The sequence below is a fragment of the Saccopteryx bilineata genome, chromosome 1, assembly GCF_036850765.1.
Source record: "Saccopteryx bilineata isolate mSacBil1 chromosome 1, mSacBil1_pri_phased_curated, whole genome shotgun sequence".
In the NCBI taxonomy this organism is placed as follows: domain Eukaryota; kingdom Metazoa; phylum Chordata; class Mammalia; order Chiroptera; family Emballonuridae; genus Saccopteryx; species Saccopteryx bilineata.
Window position 1 is genome coordinate 402,954,704 of NC_089490.1, and position 16,784 is coordinate 402,971,487.

The following is a 16,784-nucleotide window of genomic DNA, read 5'->3' on the forward strand; positions in this document are numbered from 1 at the left end:
GCATTGTGCCTCTTCCAGTCTGGGTGCCTTTGACTTACGTTTCTTGCCTGGCTGCTCGCCCCTGAGGGCTGTCAGGATGGCGGATACATCGGACAGCAGCATCACCTTCGGAACTTCGGCTCCTCCGAAGGCGCGGTAAACGGCACAGCAAGGTAGACCGCAGAACCGAGAGGAGACGCCGCCGTGCGGAGAACCGACAGAGAATTGGGGAAGGCGTGGATGTAGGTTCTTCTTCTTCTTATTAAGGTGTGGCAAGACCAACAGCTCCGGAGACGACGGCCGCTGTGAAGGTAGCTTATTACTCGCATGTCCCCCGGAGAGGGGGCCACACGGGGAAGCTCTGGACTCAGTGAGGAGGTGGTTTCAGTGGTGGGGGGGGGAGGGCGTGGGCAGGCACCTTTATTGTGGTCTCCGTGGGAAGGACCCTGGGAGGCGGGGCAAGCAGGCTGGGGGTCAGCTAGTGTGAGTCGGTTCAGTGATCTCTGGGTGTAGGGGCTGTCCTGGCTGCCCGGCACCCTCCCTGGGTGATGGGGGCACAGGTGGCGGCCCTCACTGGGAAGGGCATCCGACGGGGGTGGTGGTCAGGCTCCTGCTCTGGGTGGTTGGTTTGTATTTGAAAGGCGGGCCGGCGGGCCAGGTCCTGACTCTCTCTAGGAACCAGCTCACCCTGGGAGGGGCCGTCCCCACAGGTCAGCAAGAGCCCAGGTGTCAAAGCATCGGAAGGCAGAGAATAAGAGACGCAGCGCAGGGAAGATTTCCTAAAAAAAAAAATCACCAAGAAGAAAAGAAATGGCCCCGTAGGCAACAGACCCCTCTGTAACTTCACAAGGGGAGGAAACCCGCACGTCTCTGCGCGTAGGACAGGGAGACACAGACATGCAGACGGAGGCGACAGGGAGACACCGCCTGGCGCCCACCGGACGGACGGACAGACGGACGGACGGACAGACGGACAGACGGGCAGAACATGGCAGAGCCCGCGACGGTGAGGATGGGAGGCACAGGGACAGCCAAACGCTGCTGTTGGAGGGGGAACCCGGTGCCACCAGTCTGGAAAACAAACGGGTGTTTCTCGTGAAGTTCAAGACATGGGCCCCCTTTAATGGAGCGCGCACACTCGTAGATAGATTACCCCCCACCGCCCGCCATAGAAAACTCCGGCCTGAGCTTTTTTGTTTTTTGGTATTTTTCTGAAGCTAGAAACAGGGAGAGACAGTCAGACAGACTCCCGCATGCGCCCGACCGGGATCCACCCGGCACGCCCACCAGGGGTGATGCTCTGCCCACCAGGGGGCGATGCTCTGCCCCTCCGGGGCGTCGCTCTGTTGCGACCAGAGCCACTCTAGCCCCTGGGGTAGAGGCCAAGGAGCCATCCCCAGCGCCCGGGCCATCTTTGCTCCAATGGAGCCTTGGCTGCAGGAGGGGAAGAGAGAGGCAGAGAGGAAGGAGAGGGGGAGGGGTGGAGAAGCAGATGGGCGCTTCTCCTGTGTGCCCTGGCCGGGAATCGAACCTGGGACTTCTGCATGCCAGGCCGACGCTCTACCACTGAGCCAACCGGCCAGGGCCCTGAGCTTTTTTTATTTAAACATTTTTGGTTGAACAGACAAGCCGAAGTTGTCCTTTTTACTCTCCAGCGCCCTGGAGGTGGGGTTCTACCGAAGTCCACCTCCCCGGTGCGGGCGGGGGAGAAGTCAGCCGTGGGACTCGGCCAGCTTCCTCGGCTTTCCCTAGCCTCCCTGGCTGCTTCTGGGGTGTTCTCTGCTGGAACGGTCCTTTTCCATGCTCTGTAATCGATGACTTGGCATCTTGAAACCATGGGCCCAACGGAGGGCCAAAGTTAGCTGCATCCGTGCCATCCTTGTGTCTTCACGGGTGTGTGAAAATCACATTACAAACCTTCTAATCCCCCCAACCCCCCACCACCCATTGGACAGGAAGTGTGTTTCACTTCTTGTCCGAGAGGGGACATCTCCACGTCATTTCCGGCCACTACAGTCATCGAGGCCCTCGTCCATGCTTTCCCCTGGCTCTTCCTGTCTCCCGACCAGCCCCTTGCCCTGGTGCTTCCCCAGGGGGCCCCGTGGGGCACAACAGGCTCGCTCTGCTTGTCCACTCTTTCCTGGGAGCTGTAAGTATAGACTCTTCTTCCAAGGCGGTTTCTCCGAGCCCGTCCTCTGCACCTGTCGGATCAGAACAAAGTCCGAGGCGCCACTGAAAACGCCTTCTTTCACTCTGGCTGTCTCCAGGTGTGGGTTGCTTCTCCTGCATCCTACACGGGATGCTTGGGGATGCCTGTTTCTGAGGGCTGACGTCTTTCATCGGTTCTGCAAGATCCTCAGCCCTGGTCCCTTCAGATTATGGCCTTTGCTCGACTCTGTCCTGTCCTTCTGGACGGTCTACGGTAATGTGCTGGGCCTCTGGCTCTACTGGGAGCAGCCCTGAGCAGAGGCAGCCCATGAGCTGGGAGAAAGAGGAGGGTGGAGGCAGCTGGACAGAGGGACACTGGGCTTTAAGGCTGTGTGGCCTCAGAGTGAGAGGTGAGACCTGGCTGCTATGCTTGCTGACAAGGATCCAGGTCATCTCCCACGAGCTAGCCAGGCCTGATGATAGTCCCAAGCTAACCCACAGCCAAGGGACAGGCCTGAGCTAGCCCGTGACCAGCCTGAGCTAGCCCGTGACCAGCCTGAGCCAGCCTGTGGCCAGGAGATACGCCCGAGCTAACCTGAGCGGTGACAATGGCCACTCTGGGAGGCATGTGGCCACAAGGCCCTTAGGGGTTCTGAGGTGACAGGCGATACTCCCTGTGGTGTGCATTTGGTGGCAATGGGGGGCACTCCCCTGGGGCTCGCTCCAACTTCAGGAGCCCACAAGTGTCACCAAGCCCTCACACCTGTCACCAGCCCGCACAGGGTCTGATCTGAGAGATGCTCAGACTCACCTCCCAAAAAACCATTCTGCACAATCACGGCAGGCCTCACAGGTGTTGTGTCCCTGTCCCCCACACGCCCTCTTCCCTGTTCCCATCATTTCCCTTTCTTTCTAACTCAGAAGTGGAGAGAATCCCGGCCAGGTCATGCGTGGGAAATGGCTGAAGCCCCCCCCCCCCGCTCAGTACAGTTCTTTTATATATTTAAAAAAAATGTTGATACCATTAGGTCATCTCTTTCTCTCTGTCTTTTTGTTTTTTTCTGGGAAAATCTTTATTTTGTGAATTTCTCAAGCATCTTGACATTCCTTCCCAGACTACCCACCAGATCACTTCCTCCTAGCGCATCTCAAATTCCTGCTGGTTTTATCTCTTGCAAATGCCCGGGTGGTGGTGGTGGGGGGTGGTGGTGGGGTAGGGGGTGCTTGGGAAGCAAATCTGGTCCCCCTCCTGCTCTCCCCTCCCTCTCTGTGGAAAAGAAACAGGGAAAGGGACTTTCACTGAGGTCTGTTAGGCAACGCAGATACATCCCCACAGAACCTTCCAGGTGCCTCCTGCAGCCATGCAAGCCTCTCTCTGCCTGTGAATTCCTTCAAAGGGCATTTGTCGGCTGGCTCTCAGCCGCCTGCGTTCATTGATTAAATAAAGGTAATTGTTTTTAAGGCTGTTGGATGTGTTCATGGGTTGTATCAGAGGACAGTTGTATTTGCAAAGGGCGAAGGTTACTTCTTCCACCTCCTTGTTCCCTTGCAAGGAACGATGACCCTGCAGAGACACCCCCTGCCGGGATGCACCTCACTGGCAGGGGCCCTCGGGCAGGCCGCCTCTCCTCCCACGGCCCCAGACAGCTAAGTTCAAATGGTTGCTATTCCTCTTTTCAGCCCCCCTCCACCTCCGTATTCTAATGTCTGAGCCCCCCCCCCCCGCCCCCCATTCAGGCGGGAGGAAGCCGCAGATGTTTCTGGGGCTCAGCTTGCCCCCCTCTGCACACACACGCACGCATGCACGGTCTCGGCTGAAGCGTTCGCTCCTAAGACAGTTTTTATCCAAACGCTCACCTAGGCCGCAGGCACGCACAGTGCACGCTCGCTCGCTCGGGTTGGTAGTAGCTCCGGGCGTCCCAAGCACGGCGTGGGGGGAGGGGGAGGGGGAGGGAGTGGGGGGGGGGAGGGTCTGCTCTGTCCCCTCCCATCTGGGACTCACCCTCCGCCCCGAGGTGAGAACACAGGCGAGGTTATTAAGAATTCTGACAAGGTAGGCTGAATAAATTGCGTTTCCTTTGTGAGCCTTAATCCGGTGTTGTATTGGCTTCTCGGACATGGCTAATTTATTTGGAATTTCATTCTGCTCCTGACAGCGTCCTTGACTAGCTGTTTGATCACTCCGCGCAAAGTTACATACCAGCTTTCACGGGCTGCAGGACGGCGGCGGCGGATTTCTCAAGTGCGCTCTCCCATCCGGCTTTAGGCTGGGGGTGGGGGCGACTCACATGGGGGGGCAACCCTCGGGAGGGAGGGGACCCGGCCTCTCAGGGTTCTGCCTCCCTGGCGAAGCTGTCCGCGTTCCTCCGCGCGCTGTTGAGACCGTATTCCGCTTTTGTGCCGCGGGAAGAAAAGAAATGTGTGTTCACGTTCCGGAAAGACGTACAAGATCGGCAAGGCTGTTGGTGTGTAAGAGCGTTTCAGTGGAAACTGGGTTTTTGGGTGCAGTATTCTCAAAGGAGAGGCAGCTCGGCCACAGAGCCTCCCAGGAGCGGAAAGCCAGTGCCTATAAGCATACAGGGGTCTCCACGGGGCTCACGGTCTCCGGCAACCTGCACCCATCTCGGCGGAAGTAGCCGCTGACGGTCATCTCGCGAACGCACAAGATGATCGCTTTGTTTTTTTTGTGTGTTTTTTTTGTAACAGCAGCGTGTCCTGCCGGTTTAAAAACCCCAGAAAACAAAAAACAATAGTAACGATTTTCAGTAAGGCTCGGACACTTCTGAGCACCTGGGTCCCAGCACAGTTGCGGCTGGTGGTTTTACAGACCCGGCCTAAGGAATACACGTGCTTCCTTCACGCGGCCTCTGCTCGCACACAGCGGGGCCGTGTCACACCTTCCCCCTCCAGAGTGCCTTCTGGGGGCCGGGCGCTGCGACGGCCCTGGGGGATTTGGTGAGACCTCACACTCCAGAAATACACTCAAGATCTCAGACGACCTTTGTACAGGGATGAAAGCAAACCCCAGCTGACCAACCAACCAACCAACCAAAAGCCAGGGTGATATGACGGACGGACTGGCACGAGAGGGCTCAACTTTGCCCACCAGTCCTGCCCTCCAGTTGGCCAGCCTACCAGGTCCTTAGGGCATTGGAGCAGAGATTCCTCCCCCTGCGAAAAGCCCTCACGCTCCGCCTTGTGAGCAGAGCATGGGAGAGGGGCCTCATCCCCTTTTACAGATGAGGAATCTGAGGCCCAGAGCGCAGCAGGGACACTTTGATGGCAACCAGGCTTCCATAGGTTAAGCCCCATGGGGCTTGTTCTTGATGCTGTCACCACAGCGAGAGCTGGTCCTGTGTGACGACCAGGCTGGGCCTCTGTCTCTGGCCCTCCGTGGACCTCACCCAGGGAAAGGGCTCATCTGCTGAGCGTGTTGCTCAGGGACATTCAGGGAGGACATGCAGGTCACGGCTCCCTCGGTGGGACACTGGGGTGCAGGAAGACCTCCCAAGCCCTTGGCACTCCCGAGTTGAACCCGAGTCCCCAATCTGTTCTTAGTGACCCAGGGCAGGAGCCTCCGCCCACTCAGCTCTGTGAGTTGTAGCCAGTTCCCACCCCTGTTGACGGGGATGCTTGTCACCCTGGTCATCTTTGTGACGGTTGCATTCTCGCGGGCTCGTTAAGAGGTGGTGCGCCCAGAAGAAGTGGGAGGGGGGGTGGCGGGCAGGAGGGATCTTGACGGGAGTTCTGGGGGCCTTTGGGTTTGTCCTGACCCGGTCGAGAGCTCTCATCACCTGCCAGTGCGATCAGTCTTGGACGAAGAGCCACCTGGAAGGTATAAAATGCCTGGGCGCTGGCTCTATGTGCTGGGGTCGCTCCCCCCGCTGAGAACGCCGCCCCCCGCCCCCACAGGAAGAGTTCTGTCAGGAACGAGGGGACACTGAGGCCAGAGACAGGGGAAAGGGTCCCAGGTGTGGGGTTGGAGCCCTGACTGTGCCCCAAACTCAACATCACTGCTAGTTGTGGGGTGCCTTGGGGCATTTCCTTCCTGTGAACGAGGAGCCCCTGGTGTCCACTCCACGGGGACGGTGAGTGCCGAGCGAGCCATGCTGCAAAGGGCCGGCCGTGGGCTGTGCTTTGACCACCACCTAATTGTCTTTCCCCGTGGGGGATGGCCCCTCGCCATCCAGGGTCCCGGCACCAGGTAGATCTTTCTTGGAAGAAGGTGGCCCTGGGAGCAGCCATGACCTTGTCCTGGGCAGGGTGTTTCCTGTCCTGAAGGGCTTGATGACCTTGGCCTCGCCAACTCCCGGGACCTGGGGACGTGTGAGCAGGAAGTGGGGAGGCCTCTGTGACCCTGAGAATTACCTTGCGTGGGTATCACGTGACGGGGCATTGTTGATTCAGTGAGCTCGGCAAACAGATTTATACAAGGCCACCTTGTCCCCACAGCCGGGCCGGGAGCGGCAGGGTGGGAGGCTGAGAGCAGGCTCTGCCCTGCGTGTGTGCCCGGGCCTCAGGCTGCCCCGGATGCCCGCTGTGGACTGACCTCTCGGGTGAGTGCGCTGCCTGTCTGGGGATCAGCCTCTTCTTCCTCCTCGGGCTCCTGGCCGCTTTCCCCGGGGACCTTCCCTCTGCAGGCAGGTGACTGTTTCCAGGAAGGTGACTGATGACCCTGCTGAGGCGTTTCCGCCACATTCTGGAAGCCCCTGTCGGTAGCCACGGCCTCGTAAAAGCGCTCTGGGGCTACCGGCTCCATGTCGGGATCAGACCATCTAAATTCTCACGTCTGTTTGAGGCGAGCTTCAGACCTCGGTGCGTGGCGAATAAACCCAGGGCGGGATGCCGCCTGAGAGAGTCCTTCAGCACACACGCTGGATCAGCTGGCCAGGTCCACGGTCTGCGGGTGGGAGGGGGCCCTTTCTGTGTCGACAGGAAAAGGCGTTGCCACCCAGAGAGCAGAGCAGGGCCCGCCACGCCTTCCAGGTGGCCTGTGACAGCGGTGAGGGCTGAGCCACTGGGGTCCAGGCTGGAGGGGGAGCAGTGGGGAGCTCGGCGTGGGTCTGCGGTTCACTGGGGTTCACGTGAGGGAACACACAAGCCGGGACGTCGTCTGGCTCCGTTGCCAATCTTAAGGTGTCCCCGCTCTCAAGGCCTTATGCATTTACTCCCTAGAACCTTCCGGAAAGGCTGGGTGGGAGCCCCTTGTCATTTTGTAGGTAAAGGAGAGTCCAGGAACTGGCTTCAGGTGGCCTGCAGCCCTGGAGGCCTCCTGAGCTCTGTCTCCGGCTTGGGTACCTGCGGGCTGGATCACTTCTTGACTGAGAAAGCGGTTGGACTCCGAGGACGGGGTGTCCGGAGACCTCCGCTCCTCTGACGTGGCCCCCTGAGCACCCACTGGGGCCCCTTTGTGTTCAGGGACCATAGGGCAGGAGATGGAGGCGGGGCCTAGGCCCCTTCACCCGCAGAAAACCGGGCTCGGAAAGGTCAGAGCTGCCCTTGGCAGGGGGCTGAGTGTGTGGCGGGGGGGGGGGCACCCTGGTGCGTGTGCGGGCCTGGGTGCTCATGCACATGTGTGTGCATGGAAACTGTGCGCACGTGTGTGCCTGTGTGTGTGTGTGCAGGCAGAGGAGGGTGGGCAGACACTTCTTAGACACTTTCCCCGGGTGGGGGGCGGAGAGGAAGGAGGCCAGAGGGTCTGCACCCAGGTGCTGGTCCTGGCGTAAGGAGCCCATGGTCCCGAGCGGGTCAGCAGATTGCCCAGCGTCGCTCGGCACGTCTGCAGTGGGACCTGGTTTGGGGACACGGGTCACTGTGAGGGATGCAAGGGGACCCCGCAGGACTGTCCTGTCCAGTCTCGGCAGCGGGCCTCGTCCCGGTCCGCTGGCCTGGCTGGGCAGGGAGGAGGTGCTGGGGGCCCCTTTCTGGGCTGTCTCGTTGCAGACTGCACTGACCCCTCACTGTCAGGGAGGGAGTGGGCGGCCCCTGCCCTCATAGAGCCATGTTAGGGGTCCCTCTGGGCTCGAGGGGACTGTCCTCACCATCTCCCTCTCTCCTCTTCCCGTTTCTCTGCACAGCTCTCTCCTCGGTCCCCAGTGCGGCCCCTGCTCCCGCCGAGCCCCGGCCCCCCTCCCCATCCCGGGTCTGCTGCTGCCGCAGAGACGGGCCGCTGGACAGCGCCGGCCTCCCGAGTGATAGCTAATTGGGGAGAGAAAGGGCCCGATTGTCTCGCGGGGCCGGAAGAGCGGGCGTGGGCGGCTGAAAGAGCCGGAGAAGGTGGCCAGCTTCGCCCAGCAGCTGCCGCCGGAGACGTTTGCAGATTACGTCAGCGCCGGCGAGCAGGGGGAGCAGGCGAGGGGAGGCCCGGCAGCCGTCCGCCCGGGCCGCCCCACAATGTGGCCATTGTCGGCCCAGGGAGCGGTTCATTCTGGATGAATGGTGCACGGGCCTCTTGACCAAGGAGGCCGCTCGCTGTCCTCGGTCTGTCCTCTCACATGCCAGGGAGGCCCTGGACTGGACGGGGTCTGGCCTGCTCAGGGGCTGCGGCGAGGACAGGGTGTCCCCGAGAGTGGGCGAGGGCCTTGGAGACACCCAGCCGTCCTGAGCTCCGAGCCCTGGCCACCCGGTGGGCACGTAGTGGAGCCTGGCCTGGTACCCAGGGCCCAGCCGTGGTCCCGGCCACATCACGTCGCTGCTGCCCTGTGGGCCGCCCACCCCGGGCATGGCCTCCTGGTTTGGGGGAAGTACGGGCCCTGACCCCCTCGTGGTCCTGCTGGTCATCATCCTGCTAACGCGCTTCATTCTGTGGTCCTGCCTCGGGACCTACATCGATTATAGGCTGGCCCGGCGGCAGCCCCGCAAACCCAAGGAGGACTAGAGCCTCTGCTGGCCAGCGGCCTCTGAAAACCAGGCATGAAGGGCCTCCTCCTCCAGGAAGGCCTGTCCCAGAGGTGTCCTGTTCTACGTCTGAGGGTGGTGGCGGGGAGTGAGGTTAGTGGGGCAGCAGGCAAAGGACCCTGGCGTACCATCCACAGGGCAGGAATGGACCGTGCTCCACCCAGACTGACCAGGGCTGTCCTGGGGTCATGTCCCATATCCCACACTGGGGGACAGAGGGGCCACGACCACCAGTCTGCCACCAAGAGCTGTCATCCTGGGGTTAGGTTTTGCTTTAAGACTCTCTGTGCTTCCAGTTCTTTATGGGTATGTTTGCACAAGGAGGTGGGGGTGACCCAGAGGAGTGGGGTGGGGGGACACAGGACAGATGGGACCATATCACAGCCAGCTGTGCCACCAAGCACCACCCCCTGCCTCCTGGAGGGATAAGAGGAAGTGCTGCCTTGGTTTCTCCCAGAGCAGATCCCCGGGGGGAGGGTGGCTTCAGGGGGGAGGACCTGGCCGTGTGGGACCTGGTGGTGGAGGTCATGTGAGGCTGCCTGTCTGGAAGGAAAGTGGCTGGGGGTGGGGTGAAGGGTGGGGTGGGCAGAGGACGGTCAAGCCTGATCCCCAAGGACAAACCCCACCACGTGTCTCTCTCACTTCCTACCTTGATGCCCGGTGACCTGCGGGAGAAACTGGCACCTTTGCCACATTGTTACATGCCCTTGGCTCTGGGAGGGGATCTTCAGGCCCTTGGAGGGTCCTGCCTGATAAACGTGTCCTTGTGTACCCGGGGCCTTGGAGCACACCAGTCTAACAGTACGACTTGTGATGGGGGCTGTGAGCCACGCGCTGTCTGCTCTACCTCTGGGGGTGCTGGAGATTGACAGCCGTGCCCAGGGATTGGAGCAGCCCGACGGAAACTCTGGACGCCAGGGCCTGGGGAGGGGGCCTCGCTGGTGGCGATTCTCCGTGCGTGTTGCTGGGAGGAGCCGACGTCACCCGGGACCGCGCTGGTGTAGCTGCTTCCAACCGGTGTCCTTCCGCTGCAGCGCACCGCAGCTGCGCGTGCGCCGTCTGTCGGTGCGTTCAGAGTGCCTCTCGCACTGAGTGAGCCCGAGCGTGAACGTGAGGGCCCCGAATTTGCAACTGGGGTCTGACAGGAGTGTAGTTTTAGGGGGGCATGTTCCTGACTTCCGCACCTTCTTTCTCCTCCCCTTCTTCCTTGAAAACCACAGAAGGGCATCCCATGCAAAGTGAGTCTGCCTCCCCCCCCCCCCACCCGGCCACCTCCCCGTCCCCCCTAAATGCAGCCCATGGTACCGGTTTCTGGTGCCTCATCCGCTGCTATCCGAGCGCTTCCAAGCGAGCCCAGACACCCCTCCGCTGCCTGCTCTAGCAAGTTCCTCCTACTCCTCTCTCGGCCCGTATCTGTTTTTGTGGGTTTCTATCTGTTTCTACAATGAGCATGTTTTTTCGTTATTTTTTTTTAACAAATAAAGAAACAAGTGAGTGGTCCACACTGAGGAAGGGCCGCAAGCCAGGCTCCGTGGGCGGAGGGTCAGGGGAGGGGCCTTGGAGAGTGTGGGTTGTCTCCTTGTGTGTTTAGGGGTGGGGGTGAGGAGGCGTCGGGGCACCTGGAGTGTGGTCCCCCGTTCTGTGCACTAATCTCAACATAAGACCCTTGGATGTGGCTCATTCTTCCACCCGCCCCCAACTCGGCCCACTGGGGGAGGGCAGGCTGGTGTAGGGGCCCCGGACAGTCCCCCACAGTCAGTCTGTGTGTGTGTGCGGTGGTGGTGTGGGAGGGGAGAGCTCTCTGGTCCCATCCTCAGTCCCCCCAGGTGGGATGTGACGCCACCCTCTACCCAGCCGCCCCGACGGGTGTGTGCCTGACATCCTGACAGCAGATACGCTAGGAGGGCAGGTGGGTGAGGGACCACTGCCTCCCCTGCGGGCCAGGTGTCGGCCCCAGGGCGTGGTGGAGCAGCCATGGCCCCCGCCCCTCTCTGCTCCCTCCTGCCTGGCCTGAGAGTAGGCAGCTGGCTTCCCCGGGCACCCTGAGCCTGGAGCCCCGTGCAGGAGATGAGTCACTGGATCTAAAAATAACAGGAGTGAAGTCATGAAGTAGCATGCTTCCTTTCTGCGCTGGCTGTTCCTGCTGAGGGACCCCCAGCAGTGTGGTGCGGTGGCCAGCGGGGAGGGGTGGGGGCGGGGCCTCCCAGGGGGCGGGGCCTCGGGCCTGCAGCCCACGGTGGGGGCCCCCTGTCCTATTAGCACCTGTACAGGCTCTGCAGAGTGGATGGGTGGATGAGAGGGTCTCTGCCCCCCACAGCTCGGGGTTAGTAGGGACAACGGACGGCATGTAAACAATGCCCACATTCAGGCTGATGGGCCTCAATACTATGACAGAAGGTCAGAGTGCCCTAGAGACACGCCCAGGGAAAGGGGCATTGATCCTCAGGGTGTGGAGAAGGCTGCCTGGAGGAGGTGTCGTCAGCAGTAGGACTGGGGGTGGGGGGCTCTGACAGGCAGACCGGAGAGGAATAGTGAGTGTTCCAGGCAGTAGAAAGAATATGAGCAAGGGCCTGGGGGCTGGGATGCTTAGGGCCAGTTCAGGACCCCGAGCAGCGCCTCTCAGATGAGCTGATAACAAAATGAACCTTTTTACCCCCCATAACTAAATGTATGGAGAAAGGAGTGAAGATGTATAATGGCGGCAGGTTGGGTCCAAGTTGTCGGGGCTTTGACACGTGCCTAGGAGTTCGGACTTCAGCAGGCAGGCAGGAAGGAACTTTCAAGGGAGTGACACCCTTGATCTGTGCTTGAGAATGGTCCCTGGGAGCAGTGAGGGTGATTGACAGGCTGGGGGCCTGGGGTGGGGAGAGCTGCTGGGAAGCCTGGGCAGAGGGCAGGGGCCTGGACCGTAGAGTGATAGGAGAGGACAGAACAGGGGTGGGGCTTGGGCCGCCTCTCCCACCCCCAGCATTCAGGGGACAGCCTGTGATGGTCACCAGGGAAGGGTGTGCGGAGTGCGTGTAAATGTGGGGGAACTACGTGCTTGTTATGGAAGGAGGGAGAGACGGGGAGGGGGAGGGCCTGGCGTCGGGCCACAGAAGGCTGGGGGCAGAGGTTTCTGGACCTGTCCAGTGGTCGAGGGCATAGAATGGAGCTGGGAGGAACGGAGGGGCGTGTGGGGCACCGTGGAAAACCAGCCACCCTGAGGAGAGACGGGAGAGCAGAGACTCGGGAACTTTTGCACAGCCGCTGGGTTCCAGGTGTATGCTCTGAGCCGGCAGTGTTCTGGGTGTGGACCCCGCACCCTCTCCTCCTGTCGTGTGACTGGGACACATGTTGTGACCCCACCGGAACCAGGTTCCTGTCTGCAAACCCAGAAGCTTCCCCCGACATGCATGTGCCAGCGTGTCCCATGGGACCTCTTTGATTGTGTTAAGAATTGAGTTGGAGCCACAAAGGTGAGGATGAGAGGTGATAGGAGCCCTGCATTCTTGAGAGTGTGACGCTCTTGGTTCTGTCGGACTGAAAGATTGCAGAGAGTGAGTCTCAGTTACTGACGTGAACCTGAGAAGCTGACCGAGAAGCTCTGGGCATCCTGCCCGGTGCACAGAGACGGACGGGGAAGGCAGCGGATGGAGAAAAACAAGCCATCGCCGGTCCCGGGGCTCCTTGTTACACAGCTCTATCCACGTCCTAGCAGCTATACCCTTTCAGGAAACCCGCCACATTCAGCTCCTCACTCGTAAAACAGACCCGACCGCCCTGCCGACAGCACAGAGAGGCAGGACGCGTTGAGGACACGCCGGTCCCTTGTGGTGTCTGCAGGACTGCCCTTGTCTCTAACTGCTTGCCCCTTCTCCACTCCCTGCGAGCCTCCTAAGGCCAGGACCCACGCCCATGACTTACCATAGGGCCCGTTGTCAGCGTCCTGAGAAGCACTTGCTGCCTGTCAGCTGTTCTTATCACATCCTCCAAGGGACAGAAAGTCCCATGAAGGTCAGAGGAAAACGCCCCTCCCCCTGCACCCAGGACTTCTCGCGTTGATAGCGGGGCTGGGCTGGGGTGGGGTGGCGGGAATCCCACTGGGGAGCAGGTGGGGCACCCTCGTGGGGTGGAGGGCTGTTTTGGAATCTGCCTTTTGCAAAAAGCCTTCTGCTCATGGGAGTCTGAAGCCAGCCGAGGGGGGCTGGCTTGTTCACTCCTGGCAGTGGCATGGGCCGGGAGCAGGTGAGACATTTCTCAAGTGCCCTGGACCCCAGTGAGCTGTCTCCACTGTTCAGATGGTCTTGGTGACAGGCAGGCAGGTGGAGGATCGTTAACACCTCCAACCACAGACCCCTGCCGGAGGCCCCCTTCCCGCTGCCTCCTGAGTATCTGGTGAATGCTGACCACGGTAGTGTGGACAGCTGTCTGATCGTGGCCTTATCAGCTGGCCCACTGCTTCCCAGTGGGCTGGCCAGGGGCCAGCAGAAAGGGAGAGATGACCTCCAGCTCACGGCACCTACCTGGCAGTCCATCTTCAGCTCCTGGCGCTTCTCAGGAACAATATGCGACAGAAAAGCAACGTATTATACCTAAAACCGAGAAGGCAGGCTCAAGGGAACCAGACCCTGACTAAGGAGGTGGATCCGGGGACAGGTGGGGGTCGGATGCAGGTATGCTTCCCCTGACGCGCTCTGAGGTCGATCTGGCCAGGCTGCAAACTCCTGGCCGAGCCGAGGGAGCCGGGGCAGGAGGGAAGGTTTCAAGTTCACGGGCCCTTGGAGAAAAGACACTGCTCCCCGGGACAGTCAGTGGATGTTTCCTGAGCACACACTTATTTGTAAAAGCAACGTGTCACCAAGGGCTTTATCTCAGAATTGTTGGTAGATACCGTGGTGGTGTTAGCTAGCGTTTTTCAGAGAAATGGAACCAACCTTGACACAGAAAGGGATTTATTGTGAAGAATGGGCTCTCCTCGTTGTGGATATCTCTGGCAAGTCCAAGGTCTCCAGCATGGACTGGTGGGCTGGCGGCCCGGAAGAGTTGATGTCCCAGCTCAAGGGGACGGCCGTCTTCTATGGGGCCAGGAAGAGCCGTGTTGCAGATGAAAGTCCACAGGTCGGCGGCTGGAGAAGTCTCTCTTGCTCAGAGGAGGATGGTCTTCCTGTCCAATTGAACGAGGCCCACCGCACGGGTTGGACAATCTGCTCCACGCAGTCTACCAATCCAATCCCAATGTTAGCCCATCTGAAAACACCTTCGTAGAAACAGCGAGAATAGTGTTTGACCGAATATCTGAGCACTCCCGGGACCCAGCCAAGTTGACACAATTCACGATCAGGGTGATGGTCGGCATTGCCCCCCACCCCGTCTCTACCACCAGGGCAGTCACACTGTCTGGACAGGTCCCCCAAGTGCAACTCAACAGGCCACTCGGCAGGGCACACCATGGCTCCCGTGGAGGAGAGGTGAGCCCACCGCCTCTCTGCCAGAGTGCTGTCTCTGGCGTGCTCTCGGGCAGATCAAGGTCCTCCACATGGCACCGTTGTTGATTGATTGATTGATTGATTATACGAGGGGTCAGGCTTGGTAAAGGAGAGCCATCCCGTTTCCAAGAGCAGTCCACGTGTCCTCTCGCGGACCCTCCACAAGCACTGTTACCATGCCCTGGCCTCAGAGCAGCATGCCCACACCCTTCAGCTGGCAAGCGGCATCCAGGCTGTGGGCACAGGTGGTCTGATGGCGGGGGGCCCGAAGCCCTGAGCCCCAGGCAGGCTGTCCTCTGGTCACAGCGAGGCAGAATGGGCAGATGCCATCACCGAGAGCCACAGCCCAGGTGTGTGGGGGACACAGGACGTAAGGGGGCATAGGGTGGGTGAGGAGCTCTGGACTGGCGATGTCTGAAGGCGGCCTTGGAGGCTAGAGGGTGCTTGTGGTGGCGATGGGGGCTTTCCCGCGGGAGGTGTGGTGGAGGGCCTCTTGCAGGGGTGGGGGGGAGTGGGGAGTGGTCTGCAGAGCAGGGCTGCCGCAAGGCGGAGGCCTGGGGGGGCCGATCCTGCTGCGTTTGGAGAAATGAACTCTTGCTTGCAAAGAAACATCTGTCCGGAGAGCTGTGTGCGTGGATGTTTTTATGTGTGCCACGTACGGCGTGGGAGAGGCCGCCTCCACATTCCCCACGTGTTTATTGCGAAACAGCCGCATCCCAAGAATAGCAGGAGAACTATCACCCCCTGCCCCCGCCGCCCGAGCAAATGAGCCCTAAGTGTTTCGTGTTTCCTTCCGGGCCGTGTGCCCGCTGCAGACAGGACTGTGAAACCACAGTCCAAGGGCGGTCTTGTCCGTGCATCGATTCGCTCAGCCAGGGTTCACTGAACACGCACCTACTGCATCGAACACTGCACTCCTAGGAATGACTTCGTAGGGTTTCCTTCACGGTTTTACCACCGGCGTAAAGATCCCTGATTAATCAGGGCGTATGAACTGTGGTAAACTGCCCACTTCTTTAATCCAATCAACAGGTATTTCTTGTTCCTGATGGTGCAGCACAGGTTGGGTTGAGGCTCTGCTCCACACGGTCATGCAGGGGCCCAGAGGCCCGATGGGTCTCCACCCCCAGAGCCTTCCAGCTGGTGCCCTGCACTGTGTTGGCAGAGAATGAACAGAGAGAAGGGACAGAGTGGATGGCACAGGAGGCTCGTCTGGCCAGGCCTGGAGGTGGGTTGAGCTCAGTTACATACCTGTGCGTACCTGCGAGGGAGGCTGGACAGTGTCTAGCTGGGTGCCCAGGGGGATAAAGGAGGCAGGTTTGGTGACCACCTGGCCAACGTCCGCCGCAAGCCCTCCACAATGCATTGTTTCGTTCTAAAAAATGAAGGTAGGAAGCACAGAGCGAACCATGGACGAAGAATGCGGAGTTCTCTCCAATAATGAAAGGCTCCCAGGAAAACAGAAAATGCCGAGACGTGCCGAAGGGAATTCTGGGTCAGCGCTTGGCTTGTTGCCCTGAGCTTGCCAAGAACCTTTCCAAGCTTGTCGCCACCAGCTGGGATGTCCGGTGGGGCCACCCGGGGACCCCGCTGGAAGGGTGGCCAGAGGGCCTGGGTTGCGTCGTGTTGTCCTCTGCTTCTGCGCTCAGCGTGGCCAGCTTCCCGCTCTCAGGAACGGTCAGTGCCGAGCACCCCTGGGGACAAGCGGGTGTCCTCAGCTGGTGAGGCGGCGGCTGAGCAGGAGAGCGAGGGCTACATCAGCGCCCGGGCGAGGCGAGCCAGGTGGACGGACGCGCAGGCAGCCTGGCACTCTGCCTTGGGAGGAAGCGGGGCGGCGGACCGGACACCCGGGGTCCCCTGGACTGAGCGGGGCGGTGGACCGGACCGGACACCCGGGGTCCCCTCAACTGAGCGGGGCGGCGGACCGGACACCCGGGGTCCCCTGGACTGAGCGGGGCGGCGGACCGGACCGGACACCCGGGGTCCCCTCGACTGAGCGGGGCGGCGGACCGGACACCCGGGGTCCCCTGGACTGAGCGGGGCGGACCGGACCGGACACCCAGAGTCCCCTGGACTGAGCGGGGCGGCGGACCGGACCCCCGGGGTCCCCTGGACTGAGCGGACCGTGTGTTTGGTGCGTTGCTACCGTCCTCGGAAGGTCGTCCGGGTCTCCTCTCTGGGAGCCTGGGAGACCTTCTCTCTGTCTCAAGCATGCTAAAACTTCGCAGCAATGTGCCAGGGTGTAGGCCTCGATCCACTTTTTTATTTTATTTTTTTTATGCTGGATATTTC

General features: G+C 60.5%; 1 protein-coding gene across 1 annotated transcript; it reads left to right on the plus strand.

Moving 5' to 3' along the window:
• Positions 1–6,566: 6,566 nt before the first annotated feature.
• Positions 6,567–9,039, plus strand: SMIM38 (small integral membrane protein 38). Its single transcript, XM_066254080.1, has 2 exons — positions 6,567–6,683; positions 8,205–9,039. Exon 2 carries the CDS (start codon positions 8,849–8,851, stop codon positions 9,002–9,004), a length of 156 nt encoding a protein of 51 aa, XP_066110177.1. The 5' UTR covers positions 6,567–6,683; positions 8,205–8,848; the 3' UTR covers positions 9,005–9,039.
• Positions 9,040–16,784: the final 7,745 nt, after the last annotated feature.